Below are 14,070 nucleotides of genomic sequence, written 5' to 3' on the forward strand. Positions count from 1 at the left end.
TACGTAATAAACTCTAAAGTGTGCCTCTGATGAACCATTGGTTGATTACATAGCCTACAAATGATTTGCATCTGCATAAATCTGTGTGTTGACCAGGCTGATTGCATTGAAGGGTTATTTTAATGTGTGTGTTTTATCTGGTGAGCATGCAGCACAGATACCTCTGGACACAGACGAAGCACCCACAGTACATTTTGCTTCCCTTAAATAGCTTTGTCCAGTGTTAACGATGCAGCCTCAAAATATTTACAGCTGTGTGTTGGTTTCTATTTCCCAGATTTTAAAAATGCATATCTGCCATGCAACTACACACACAGTATATCTATGTTCCAATTCTAATTTGCAAAAGTATGATTACTACTTTCATTGATATGATTCTAACTTAATGTGTTAAAATTTCTAATTCATTTAAAAATTACAAATATTTTACTCATCAATACACACATTCAGGAAAAGATCAAACATTTGAAGAAATACAGAAACAAAACGTGCCCTGTTTGTAAGGAACTACTCAGTTACACACAAACTCATTCTGATGAAGTTGTTCAATGCCGTTTTTCTGGCTCTTTTGATCAAAGAAGTAATATTCCAAATGTGCAAAATCACTACATAAAACGGTTTTTGCTCAGTTCTGCGTCGACTGTTTGGGAGTTTCTCAACAGCTTGTATAGATAGAAGATATGGCTGAAGCAAGGGATGCATCAACAAGACAAAACAACAATGATGTGAGGCATTTCCTCAGGTTTCCAACGACAAGGCGTCAGGTGAATGGGAAATATTTTGTCCACAAGCTACGCACGCAGATGGATATTTCATCATCTGTTTTAGATGAGTACATTCTGCAGATGTTTTAACAAGACAACAAAAAGGAGAAATCAGCCCCACAACAAAGTAGAACCGAATAAACAGACTGACTTTACGTTCTCAGCAAACATCTGCTGAAGTTCAGAAAAATCCAAATCAATGAATCCATTGCGCAAAGCAATCAATGCCCAAATAAAAAGAGGGGGAAAAAAACCAAAAGCCACACATGTACTCACCTGCACAGGGTTCCTCGCGCCGCGGTGCAGTGAAACGACTCAGAGAAACCAACGCATATCCCTTTATTTTTTTAGAACTTAAAACAACTGTGATGATGGACCACAGTGGAGCTGCATGACAGAAAGAAAGAGGCGAGTGCTGCTGCCTCAAGTTTGCGCCGCGTACAGCTGAGCCGCGCGCCAGGAGCTGTCCGTGGTGCTGAAAAACAACAACGCCGCCACACACAGAGACGAGCAGCCGCCGCCGGATTCCTGGAGGTCTGATCCTGCAGACTGCGCTTCCAAAGTCACACTTCCCCAACACCCTTGAAACAAATGCAACTGCCGCCCACCTCTTTATTCTGCTCAGCAAAGGGCGTCTGCTTCCTCTGCCACTAAGTAACAATCAGGATATCAGAGAGCAATTTAGATGAGACTATAAGGTTGATATCAGATCATTCCAGATTGAGCGCAGAGCAAACAAAACATTGTTTAAAGAGAACTTTCAATTCAACCTGTTACTCGACAAGTGACGCAAAATTTGGAAATTTCAAAGAAATCATCTCCTGAACGCGCCTCAACCGTGACAAGGTTTCCACACCTGAACACACGCAGATTCACTCCGCAGCAGATCTGGAGAGACTCTGGCTGGCTGGATGTTGACTAAATTCCATTTATCCAACGATGAGCATGATGGAAACAATTGTTAAACTTTGTTATTTCTCTGTTCGGTGATTCTTAAGTTTACCAAACTCTGCCGGCTCGTGAATATCAGTAAATAGAAGAACCGTCCTCTATTTGTTGAATTGCTCTTGAGGGAGGAGAGAAGATTAAAATAGCGACTCTTGGGAGAGTAATTATTGCCAGTGGTGTTTTTTTTTATTTTTTTTATTAATATTATTTATTTATATATGTGGGTTCCGCGAGCAAGTTGTGACACGGCAGTAAAAGAGTGTGAGGTCACTCCCAGATGGCACAGCGGTGCGCGCAGGGGACACGCGGAATTAGAGGGATGAGCTGCGACCCTTTTCTTTTCTCCTGCCACCAGCAGCTTCAGACACGCAGTGGTTTGCGTTGAAATGTGTGCGCTGAAACATCTTCTCCATCCTCCATGCGGTGTAATGAGATTAATAAGTAACATCACGGGGGGGGCAATAATCTCTGTGCCCTGGAAGCTGCATGACACCCATGTGGGTTTCACGATTAATTAAATCAGTTGTTGACCCACTGTGTCATGGCAGTCTGCCTTCTAGACTAACTTTCGTTTCTGCCTTTGGACAAAGGTTGGGGGGGAGGAGGGGGGGCAGTATTAAAAGTGGAAGAGCAACAGACGTGCGGTGAGGGCATCTGTCCCTGCAGACTCATTACACCTCTGCAGGCGGCAAACTAAATATTAGCAAAAGGTTTTTCCAAAGGAAAAAAAAAAGGAACAAATTGAGTATTTTAGCAAATCTTCTGGTCAGCCGGCGGTGATGTTTAAATTCTGCATGAGATGCTGAAACATGTTTGTGATTGAGTGCGTCATAACACAGACTTCTCACTCACACAAACATTTTTACACATCTGTTCCTTTTTTTTCTTTTTTTTTTTGTAATAAAGTATTTTTGTTTAACTTGATCAGTTAGAGAATATATGTTTACACTAATACTAAAGACAATTCTGATCTGCACGGTTGAATTAACACATAACAGCTGAGAATTTCATCTCAGAGGCACAGCAAGTTGATATCAATTATTTCCACAATATCCAGGAGCATGGGACACTTTTCTTATGGACTAATGTTTATTATCCTTATGTCTACTATATTGTTAGATTGTACAGAAAAGATTTGAGTATTTGTGTTTATTGGCTGTGTTGCTCATTATGAATCAGAGCCCCGTTTTTCACTGTTGTAATTAGAGCCTGTTCCTCCTCTTAGTGTTCTACAGAACTGGTAAAATAAAATGAAGCACAGCTGACGAAGCACTCAGTCAGGTGGTGTCTAGACCCATGCAGCTCCTGCTTGCAGTCATTAGGATACAGCAGCGCTTTGTTATATATTTTAAGCTTTTTTTCTACTTCCTAAAGATACTTGTTAATGGAAAACTGTATTATCTTTCCGCGCTGATTGAATGTTTTAAATGCGTCGGGGGAATTTGCTCCCCAAAGAAAATTTCTAAACAGCTGGGCTTAATTTGCTCAGCTTGCACTGAAAAACTGTCTGTACTTTCCTTCAGCTTTAATTCAGCTTCTGTATTCATACCTGTACCCACACAGAGCAGCGGTTCTTGCAGTCATTGTGAAACCTTGAAAGCAGTTGGTCTTTAAGAGCAGGCTTAATAACATATGAGGAGCTTTCCGCTTCATCAATGGCTTCTCAACAAGAATGTGTAGCAGCGCCGCCTACACCGCTACGTCTGCTTGTGTCTGTTGGAGAACTGACAAAAAGAAATGGAGGAGTGGAGAAAGAAGTCATTTGGATGCATGCTAGAAAACTTTCAGTTGATCTGTGAAGGGAAAGGTCTGAAGAATTTGTGTTTGAAATAAACGGACACACAACTCATTTCTGTTAAATGAACTTTTTTTTTTTTTTATTTCACACAGAGAGAAACAAACATGGTGCTGTGCTGTACATTTCTACAATTCCCACCTAAGCGAGATTAACCAACAAACCTGTCACAACTACTCTCTGAAGTGAATTTTGGTTAAAATAGCTAAATTAAATGTGAAGGAGTTTTTTTTTTCTTTTTTTTCAAACCAAGGCAAGAAAGACAACAACATAAAAAAGCCATGATTTGAGCACAGAGTGACAATAAAATATTCTGTACAGTCTGCAAGGGAAAACTTTACATCCAGTTGGATCCGTTGGGGATGAGACAAGTCATTTCTCTGCCTGAGATTTTTATCATCCCCTAAGTGTGAATAACACAATGTAGCAGGTCCACTGACTTTCTGCAGCAGCTCCTGCATATTTTCTTCATCCGTCTTTACGATACATCAAGACACCCAATTCAGGTAACGTTCACAAGCACGTCCGAAATCTCTTCATGATGTGATCCTTGTAGGTGGGGTATAATATGAACTGCCATCCAAAACCATTCTGTTTGATGGTCCAGAATTAATTAAAGCAAATCTGGTCCTACTGAACAACTCTGTGTTGCCTTGACAGGGTTTAAGAGATAACTGGGCGTTATTAAAAAATAAACAAAAGAGATTACTATTAAACATAAGTTACAGGTTTTATAGAGAGATTAAGAATGTGAACAAACATCTTGGTCATGGATTTAACAGTTTTATATCCACCAACAAGATTATTTAACAGATAACCAACAGCAGCTCAGCTGAGTAATGTTCTACCATGCCAGTGATACATGCCTGCATCCCTTTCCTCTTTCAGCATCTTCCCTACTCCTCTCCATCTCCCAAGGGCTCCTCCTTCTCAGTCACCAGTTCAACTGCTCCTTTAACTCCATTTTCACCATCAGGGATGCGCTCCTCCCCATCTTCCTTCTCCTCCGCCTCCTCCTGATCCATGTCAAGCTCTTCAAAGGACGAGCCCATAGATTCGTTCGAGCCTCTGTCGCTGTGGTCAATGTGCTTAATGTCTTCGTTTGCATCCATTACATCCCTCAGAGGCAGAGAGGAGGCCAGGGAGGCGGCCGTGGATGCTGCCAGGGATGTCTCTCGGCTGTCCCATGGCACGCCGCCGCTTACTGAGCTCACGTCACTATGAGAATCTGCACCTGCAACAATGCAAAGAATGAGACGGATGCATTCAGTTAGTGTGAGAGATGTGAGAAACTACATACAAGCATTACAGGTAATGAATAGCAGACTAAGTAAAGTGGGCTATAATTGCTGTGGTTATTTATGAAATGCATAATCTGCAGTTTAAGTCATTTAGATTTTAGAATCTGCATTAAAGGTGTTAAACAATCCACCAATTCCCCAGATAATCTGCACCAAATGCCACAAACACGGCTGGAAAGCTCACCTTTCATGTACAGGGTAAAATACCAAGTTACACTAATAGTATGCTGAGAGAAGCTCATGATGCAAGGCTGAGGAGATATTGAGTATATGCATTTACATACTCTATCATCCTTTGATCAGAGATGAGACAGATAATGGTAGCGTCTACTTACTTACTTAAAATTCACCAGATGGAGCTCAGGGAAATTGTATCTATCAGCTGAGCCCAGAGGAAACATATTATTATTCTTAGAGAGACAAAATATCTTGTATGTAAAGTCATAGATGAGTCATTAACATGTTAATGTTACTTTTGAAAATGATCATCCTGTATTGGATTCAGTGGGGGTGACCATAACCATGCAGAAAAGGAAATGCTCTCGCTCATGGCGTCTGCAGCACACTGCATATCTGGACTCCTGGAGCACATCAACTTGTTTAATTGATGGAGATTTCCTCGCCAACATGACCAGATTGCTAATTCTCCATCTAAACCTGAATGTAATTGGCCTTTGATCTGTGATTTGCTGTGAACCAATCACTATTAATTGTTGCTCACTACAGGTCGTTTTGCATGAGGTGCATGGAAGGTTATTGTAATTTGCACAGCAGGACATTATAAAGAACTTACAAGAGGTTGAAACAAATGGTGTCTGAGGGAATTAATAATGGAAACAATGTAAAGAGCTTTGGGTGCCTTGAAAAGTAAAATATAAATTTTATCCATTATTATCACTATTATTACATGAATGCCTGTACAGATATTGACAGGCTGCCAAATGACTGGGGGAAAAAATGGGAGAAAAAAAGTAAAGAAAAAATCCCAATCTCTTTAAAATTACAAATGAATAAGGTGTGAGGACTTGCAAATATGTGTGCAAATTATGCCTCCCGCCTACGCATCTAATATCGCCTCCATCTCACCACAGCTGGTGTCCTTTAGGAGATATGGATTAAAAGCATGTGAACAAAACCCACAAAAAAAGCAACAAGTACAAAGTTTTACTATATTTACAAGCAATCCTTCAATTAGTTATTGAATCATTATTGTATTTCTAAAACATTTAGTCTTCCATGTTGATATGCAAAGCTTATGGTGGCTTTGTTATGCACATTTCAGTTTAATTTATTTTAATATGCAGGTCCAGAAGGGCAAGAAATAATCAAGCCTTTTTCACAAACCCCTTCATTCATTTTGTATTGATCCTCTCAGATCACCCTCTGCCTGAAACAAGCCAACAGAGAAAGCTCCGCCCTATGTCCTGCCTGCGGGCTGCGTCTGATTGGTCAACTGCTAGGAGTAGTTATACTGAGCCGTGAAGGTGGGTGTGGTTTTCTTTTCGTAACCTAGAGATGACCAATCACTGAGTCACTCCCCTAGGACATCACTAAAATTTCAAAGTAGAAAGAAATCTCTAAAACCAATTGTTTTCATTGCCATGGAAACTGAACGTAGAGAGTGCTAGAAAACTCAAACATGCATTTAGGTGATAAAAAAACAAACGGTGCCGCTTATATGTCTAATGGGTGTTCAACACTGTCAAATAACACTGTCAAAAGCTCAGAAAACTAGAAATAGCATAATAGTGTCTCGTTAACGCTTTACTCTCCTCAAGCACCTTGAAATTAAATGTTCTTGAAAGATCAACTCTGACTTGACTTTGGAATCCCACCAGACATTAAATCACCACTATGTTGATTACTGTCCTTCTGTTTTCACACTTTAAATAAGCGTGGTGCACACAACCACTTGGCTTAGCCCTAAAAAGCATCATCCCAAAGGCAAACAACAGGAGGTCTTCCAAAATGCCCCCTGAGGTCAGCCATTCCTTTCCATGTCACCGTTCTAATTAGCACATCCAGCAAATCTGATCCTGTCTGCACAGGGGAGCGTTATATGTGGGAATGTTACATAGGTTGTAAACACTGCAGTTGATTAGACAGCAAGTCTAAACAAAACCAATGGGAAAGGTCCTTAATGAAACACATTCGGTGTGTGAATGGGGTTAGATGTGGTGTTATTAGGTGGCTTTGTGTGGATTATATCTCATCTCATAGCAAGTTGCAGGGAAAGATTGGAGAGATGTTTATTTGGCAATAAAAATAATTTAACAAGGTCAGGAACTAGATGACTAATAATAGGTTTATTTGGAGTAAATATATGGACAGTCTGTCCCTCTGCAAAGAAAAGACCCAGCAAACTACACATATTACCTTTTCTACATCTGCAAGAAACTAGTTCTAAAGCCTGTGAATGTCTTTTGGATCCCATTTGCTTAGATTAGTTGCTAAATTGGGCCCGTTGGGATCATTAGCAGCAAATCAAGGTCTTGTTCTTCAAACTGTTTGCAACTGAGAAGTGGTTTGTTAAGGAGGTGATTAGTTGGAGAATCAGTCTGAGTGGATGTCAAGAAAAGTCTGACATGAAACGCACAAGTTGTAAAGTAGATGGATCCTCTTTTTTCTATTTTTTTTCTTTTAGAAATACTTTCTGACGGGAGAAGTATCTAGAGATAGTTGTTGCAGGATAAGTGGGTAAAACACACTTTTGTTGACCTCATTAGTACGCAGCATACAAGAAATATTTAATAAGTAATCCATTAATTTAGCACGAATATAATTCAATTCACATTTTGTTGATTATTTCTTTGTTCCAACAACCCTTCTTGTCAATAAATCTTAATCCATCAAAATAATTTTCTTTTTAAATCATGCCACGGTATGAAGAAGATGCATTTGTGGGATGAGCAGCAGAGTTGATCATGTGGACTGAGCCAAATCTTCTCTTCCAATGCCAAACTGTTTATTCTGCTCATGACTCCTTGGTGTTGTTGATCACATGGGATTATTTAAGTAGACTGAAGATATAAGACATGTTGAACTTAACAAACGGGTCTGAAGAACTATACACAACTACAGCAGCCTCGCATGTCCTCCTCACCAACCTGGTGAAACCCTGCTGGGATGGCATCCCCATTCTTCATCCAGGCTAAAGGTTAAAGTTCAGTCCCAGACTGTGGAGATATGGGATTCCTGCGACTTACAGAATGTACCTTGATATCTCTCTACACTGAAGTTACCTCCAGTGATGAGAAGCTTTGTTTTTACTGTGAAGGAGATACCTCCACCAAACAGCCTATGCACAGCAAGCAGCACAACATCTTCCATGTGAGCCATCAGAGGTTGCTTAGCGCTGTTTCAGTGTAGTAAGCTTGTGTCAGGCCATTAGCTGAGCAACAAAAGCTTTATGAGTTTCCATGTTTTGGCATGTTTTGGTTTCCATCATTAAAATTATTAAGAATTAAAATTTAAAAAGAAATAAGATAAAGCCCGACAAAAGCTATTAAATGGTTTTAATCTGTGCTGTAGCTGCTGAACAGGAAGTGAAATCACAGCTCAACACATTCACTTTAATGACATCAATAGCGAATGTATGTGTGTGTGTGAAGTCGCTGGGGGCACTGCAGTAAGCAACGATACATCTTTTCTATGAGTGCTTATAGCCAAGCTTTTGACATGCTCAGATCAAGTTGCCATAGCGACAGAGCTACGCTGAACTGCTTGGGCCCATCAGGGCAGCTTGCAGCAATAGTTGTGCAATTATAACGATTTGCAACCAGACATTGAGTTTCAGTATGTATCCGATTACAATATCTAAAGTTTTATAAGGCTATTCCATGACTTAACAGAGCTCCATACATCTTCTTTTATTTTCTGCATGAAGCAAATCTTTTAGAAAAGATAAGAGAGAGTTTAAAAGGTTTAACATGATTTTTCTCCAAATATTAATCTTCTTGCAGAATATCAAAGGCTGCTGTGATCACTAGATGATCATAAACAGCTTTCACTTTGTTTGCTTGTTCACTGCTTGCTGTGGTCATAGCGGGACAGGCTCAGAGTTTGAGGTCAGGCTGGTCAGTGATGTGGACAATGGATGAAGGAAGGCATTCTCCAAGGTGGCAAAGCGAGATTTCCACAGCTGGCTCGTCAAACAGGGCTTAACTTCCCCATTTTCTGTCTCCCATTAAGAAAGCTCAGCTGTTTCTGAGACTGACAACACACACATAAACACATATATACGAACACTTTGTATATAATGAATTTAGTTTTAGACGTTTCTATCAGGAATGTTTTCTTCTTCACAAACGCTGATTTAGAAACAATGATTACCGCCGAGACTTCGGAGCACGGCACACATTCAGGTATGAATGTGATCTCACATCTACCTTCATACTGTTACGTGCATTCCTTTTAATTACTGCTACACAAGTAGTAATGATGAATATACTATTTGGGCAAATTAGTTTGTTATTTAGTTAGTTAGTTTTATTAAAGACACATGTATTTCCATAGTATAAAAAAAAAATCCAGTAGCCATAGGCTGTACCAGGGTGGCCAACTCCGGTCCTTGAGAGCCGCATGCCTGCAAGTGTTGAGAGTTTTCCTGCTGCAACACACCTGACACACACATCAGACTTAATTAGCAGACTTTTACATAGCTTGGCTTCAAACTAGGTACAAGTCAGCTAATTACTCATTGATCTGAGTAAGGTGCGTTGCAGCAGGGAAACTCCTGAAACTTGCAGGACTGCAGCTATTGAGGACCAGAGTTAGGTAACCCTGGGCTGTACGCTAAGCATGAAGATTGGGGCAGAGGACTAGTGAACATCAGAGCCACTATCCTAGATGAAACATCCAAGCGCCATTAAAACATAAAAAGGGCCCCGAGGGATGAAGCACTTAGTGAATTTCTCAGGCAGTGGAAACTGGAGGTGAAGAAGTTGCAAGAACATATCATGGGAGGAAAAGACAGCTCAGATAGCATACATGAGCAAGACCTACCGATGCTTATGGAGGGCTGGACTGAACAACAGCATAAAGGCATGAATCATGGCAGCACAGGAGTACCGGAGGAATAAAAGCCCAAATCTACCACACCAGGCAGGATTCTAGGGGCAAGCGGTGCAAAGACGCCCTGAAACAATCCAGCATCTCACAGCAATATATATTTATATGTAGCAGCTGTATATATTACACACACCAGTGTGTTTATAAATCCAAAACTTTCATTACTTTACAATCAGAATTAACTCAATGACTCCTTTCCTTCAATGTGATGAATAAAGATTTGACCTGAATCATAAAATTCTAAAGACAAAAAAATAATTTTTCTTAGCACTTTGAAATACAGTTGTTCTTATATCTGAAGGTTTGGATGCACTGTTTGGGTCTGCACAGGCCTGTGCTTGAGTATGTGTGGCATTTCAGCATCTGACTTACCCCGGAGCCCTCCAGACACTCCATTTTTTAAAATTATTTTCCTCTTTTGTCGCCTTTTCTCTGCGTTTTTATGTGTGAGATTCATACAGCCTCCGGATTTTAACACTTTTTTTTTTGCTCAGACTGAAACATTTCCAGCTCGCATGGACGCATCTTTATGTCAGTTCTCACAGCCCTGAGTAGACTCACGTCGGTTCGAGTCTTTACACTGACATCATATTAAACAGTGCCCATCCATACACAGCAAGGCCACGTTCTCTTTTAACATTTCAATTTATGCAAGTACTCAAGTAAGCAGATCCCACATAATATCCAGTGACCTTAAAGGGAAAGTTCACTCTCTAAGGCTTCCTAAGGCTCGTAGCATTATTCAGTCACATAGATCTTTTCATGTTTGTTGGAAGGCCAGAAACATATAACATATATATATATATATACATATATAACATATAATTTTCTTTTTTTTTATCTCAAACATAATGGAACTTGGCTTGGGCTGCTCAAAGTGACAAAAAAAACTTTGAAAGACTCAGTAGAGTCTGTCAAGAAATCACAAACCAGTTGTTACCAGTTACAAACTTTTTTGTAACTAGTTTTATGTTGATATGTATTTATACTAAAACTGTATTGCTGTGCAGAATAATGCATAAATGAATTTATATATATATATATATATATATATATATATATATATATATATATATATATATATATATGTGTGTGTGTGTGTGTGTGTGTGTGTGTATATATATATATGTGTGTGTATATATATATATATATATATGTGTGTGTATATATATATATATATATATATATATATATATACATACACATTTATCACCATATGTACTGATGATGAAAAAGATTTCTCTTAAAACATTCTTTATATTTTGGCTAACCGTTTTCAGCAAGAGACACGTTTTAGGGGTAAATCGGACAGCACCGGTCCAACACACCCACTCTACGCCAACAGCACAGCATCCTTTTCTTTCCCTTGTGATTTTTGCACTGACAAACTCAATACTGCCATGACACCGACCAACGAGTCTAGCATGTCTCAAAGAGTAATGACAGCAGAGAAGACATCGCGCTTCAAGACACATACTTGTAATGACAGAACAATTACAGACACTCATATATCACGTCCTCAGTGATCAGAGGCAGGAGAGAAGCCAATGTAGTGTCAGGTGAGATACATGTTATCGCATCCTTTTTCTTTGCTCAAGTTGAAACAAGGAGAAGATAACAGAAAAAGTTTCATATGATGCGATTAGTAAATTGTAACCCTTCTGGCCGTAAACAGTGGACATGTTTGGGTGTGGTTAAAAAAAAAAAAGGCTCAGATAAACACCTGTCCATCCCCACAGCCAGGTGAGAGGTTAAACCACTAGAGGTCATCAAAATCAACACTTTCAGGTAGTTTTTCCTTTTCTTTTCAAAGCTGCTTTTAGCAACACTGAAAGATTTTATTATCTGGTTTGAATCAATTTTAGACGGGCATTGTCAGTTATTTTCTATGGAAGACCTAACAACATGTACAAATGAGTAAACATGTACCTGTAATGTCAGTTCCTCTGTCCTCATCAGAGTCATCTTCCTTTACGTCTGTTTTGAGCTCCTCTCTCATTTCTGGTACAAAGAAGTCTGTTTGGCGAGACAGTGGAACCATGTAGTTGATGACATCTGAGCTGTAGATCTCTATCATTGGGAAGGCACACAGCTTCCTCTCCTGCAAAAATGAAAATAAACTTGTCAGAAGTGTCACAAATAAATCATATCGATACACTAAATTCATTCAGTACTTGTTCATATGTAATTCTAAAGACAATGACATCTTTTTTATTTCTGGGGAGTCTCACTGACAGTTAAAAAAATCTAAGGTAGCTTTAGGTTATCCAGTACAGTAGGCATTTAATATACCTTAATGTTCCAATTAAAGTAATTTTATTTCTGCAGTAACATTGCAGAACCTTAAAATATTTAAACATAGAAAAAAAGACATATTAAAACTTAATTTTCCTCTGTTAATACTCCTCACATCATATGTAAAACCTAATCACCGCAAAGAGTGCAAAACGGTCAGCAGGAACACAAAGTCTTGGAAGTGTTTGAATTAACACCTAAAATGTCTATACACTGATGAAATAACCAACTTTGAACACATTCGTATGAATATATTAATACGCAGTCCCATCTGAGTCCACAGAAGTTACATTAACATCAACACGTACGTGCCTACATATCCACACTCCAGCGGTGCGAGTTGAATATGCAGAGCTTATAAATATTATACCATATTATCTCTAAATAAGACATTAAGTTTGCATAATATTGCTTTATGATTTTGTATAGCGCACATGGGACTGCAGAGGAGGGGGATTTCTGATGAGTTAACGGTGGACAGCTGCAGGAGAGAGGGGTGAGTTTTAGAGGCCAGTCTCAGTAAGAAAGTGACAGAATGCTGGAATATATGATCAATATGGTCTGACAACAGATTCTATATCGACACTAAATCACCCAGAGTCAAGTTCACTTGTTTCTGTGGAACATCTGGCAGGTCATGGTGAAGAAAGCATGATGACAGTCCCCAACAAACTGGCTACGACACACTTTCCCATTAAATCCAATGAGAAAGTGTGTCCAAACTTTTGATTGATATATATATATATATATATATATATATATATATACATATATATATATATATATATATATATATATATATATATATATACACATACATACATACATACATACATACATATACATACATAATTTACATAATCTGTAAAATAACAAATTCAGATATTAACCCTTTATTAGGCAAGTGACTCTCACTTTATTTTCTTTTATTTTCAGCATGAAACAATTTTTTCTTTTTAATTTAATAAGAGAATGGAGGTCTTGGTACATACCAGAAGGAAAATTTTAGGTTAAAATTTCTAATTGAGTGCGCTATAAAGGGTTAAGGTTCAAGTGTCAGAAACAATTATTCTTGGCTTATTCTGGCAGGACAATACAACAAAATAAACAAAACAAAGTTACAAAGTTTACCAGCAGTCACCTGGCTCAATTCCCTATGGGTCAGTGTGATGTGAGCTGATTGATTCATTTTAATTTAATCCTTGCAAAATAATATTGCAGGAGCTGTATGAATCACAACACAGCCTCCAGCCTTGGGCCTGCTTATGTAAGTCAGCTCCCATCTCCTTGAACCTGCTCAGCTAATGAGCTAGGAATTCAAGATAAAGTCACTGTGCTGTAATCTAAGAACACACACACACACAGAAATGTAGATAAATCTCTGAGTCAAATAGAACGGGATGTGAGGAAGATGTGCATGTGTGAAACTGACAGCATAATTTCCCTTTAAAAACAGTGACTTTTTACATAAATGTCATAAACTTTATTTGATTGCATCCATGGATTAACACACAATCTAAGAGGCAAGAAATTATTTCATTTTATGTCTTACAAACGATATGTCACTAAATTATAATTATACACACATATACACATATATACACACACACATATATATATATATACAAATATACATATATTTTAAAAAAAAAAAATATATATATATATATATATATATATATATACACATATATATATATACACATATATATATATATATATATATATATATATATATATATATATATATATATATATATATATATATATATATATATATATATATATGTATATGTATGTATATGTATAATTATAATCTAGTGACATATCGTTTGTTGTCACTGTATCATTAAGATATCGTTTGCCATCCAGCCAGTATGTGACAATCAACATTTTT

General features: G+C 38.3%; 1 protein-coding gene across 1 annotated transcript in view; it reads right to left on the minus strand.

Moving 5' to 3' along the window:
* Nucleotides 1-3,621: 3,621 nt before the first annotated feature.
* The window catches only part of tex264a (testis expressed 264, ER-phagy receptor a), a 73,871-nt gene continuing 63,422 nt past the window's right edge, over nucleotides 3,622-14,070 (minus strand). The window contains exons 3-4 of the mRNA XM_079242765.1: nucleotides 11,808-11,979; nucleotides 3,622-4,741 (exon numbers count right to left, since the gene is read on the minus strand). Of these exons, the coding sequence (XP_079098891.1) occupies nucleotides 4,404-4,741; nucleotides 11,808-11,979 (510 nt within the window). The 3' untranslated portion in view covers nucleotides 3,622-4,403. The remainder of the gene's footprint in view (nucleotides 4,742-11,807; nucleotides 11,980-14,070) is intronic.

This window comes from Telmatherina bonti, assembly GCF_933228915.1.
Source record: "Telmatherina bonti genome assembly, chromosome: 6".
In the NCBI taxonomy this organism is placed as follows: domain Eukaryota; kingdom Metazoa; phylum Chordata; class Actinopteri; order Atheriniformes; family Telmatherinidae; genus Telmatherina; species Telmatherina bonti.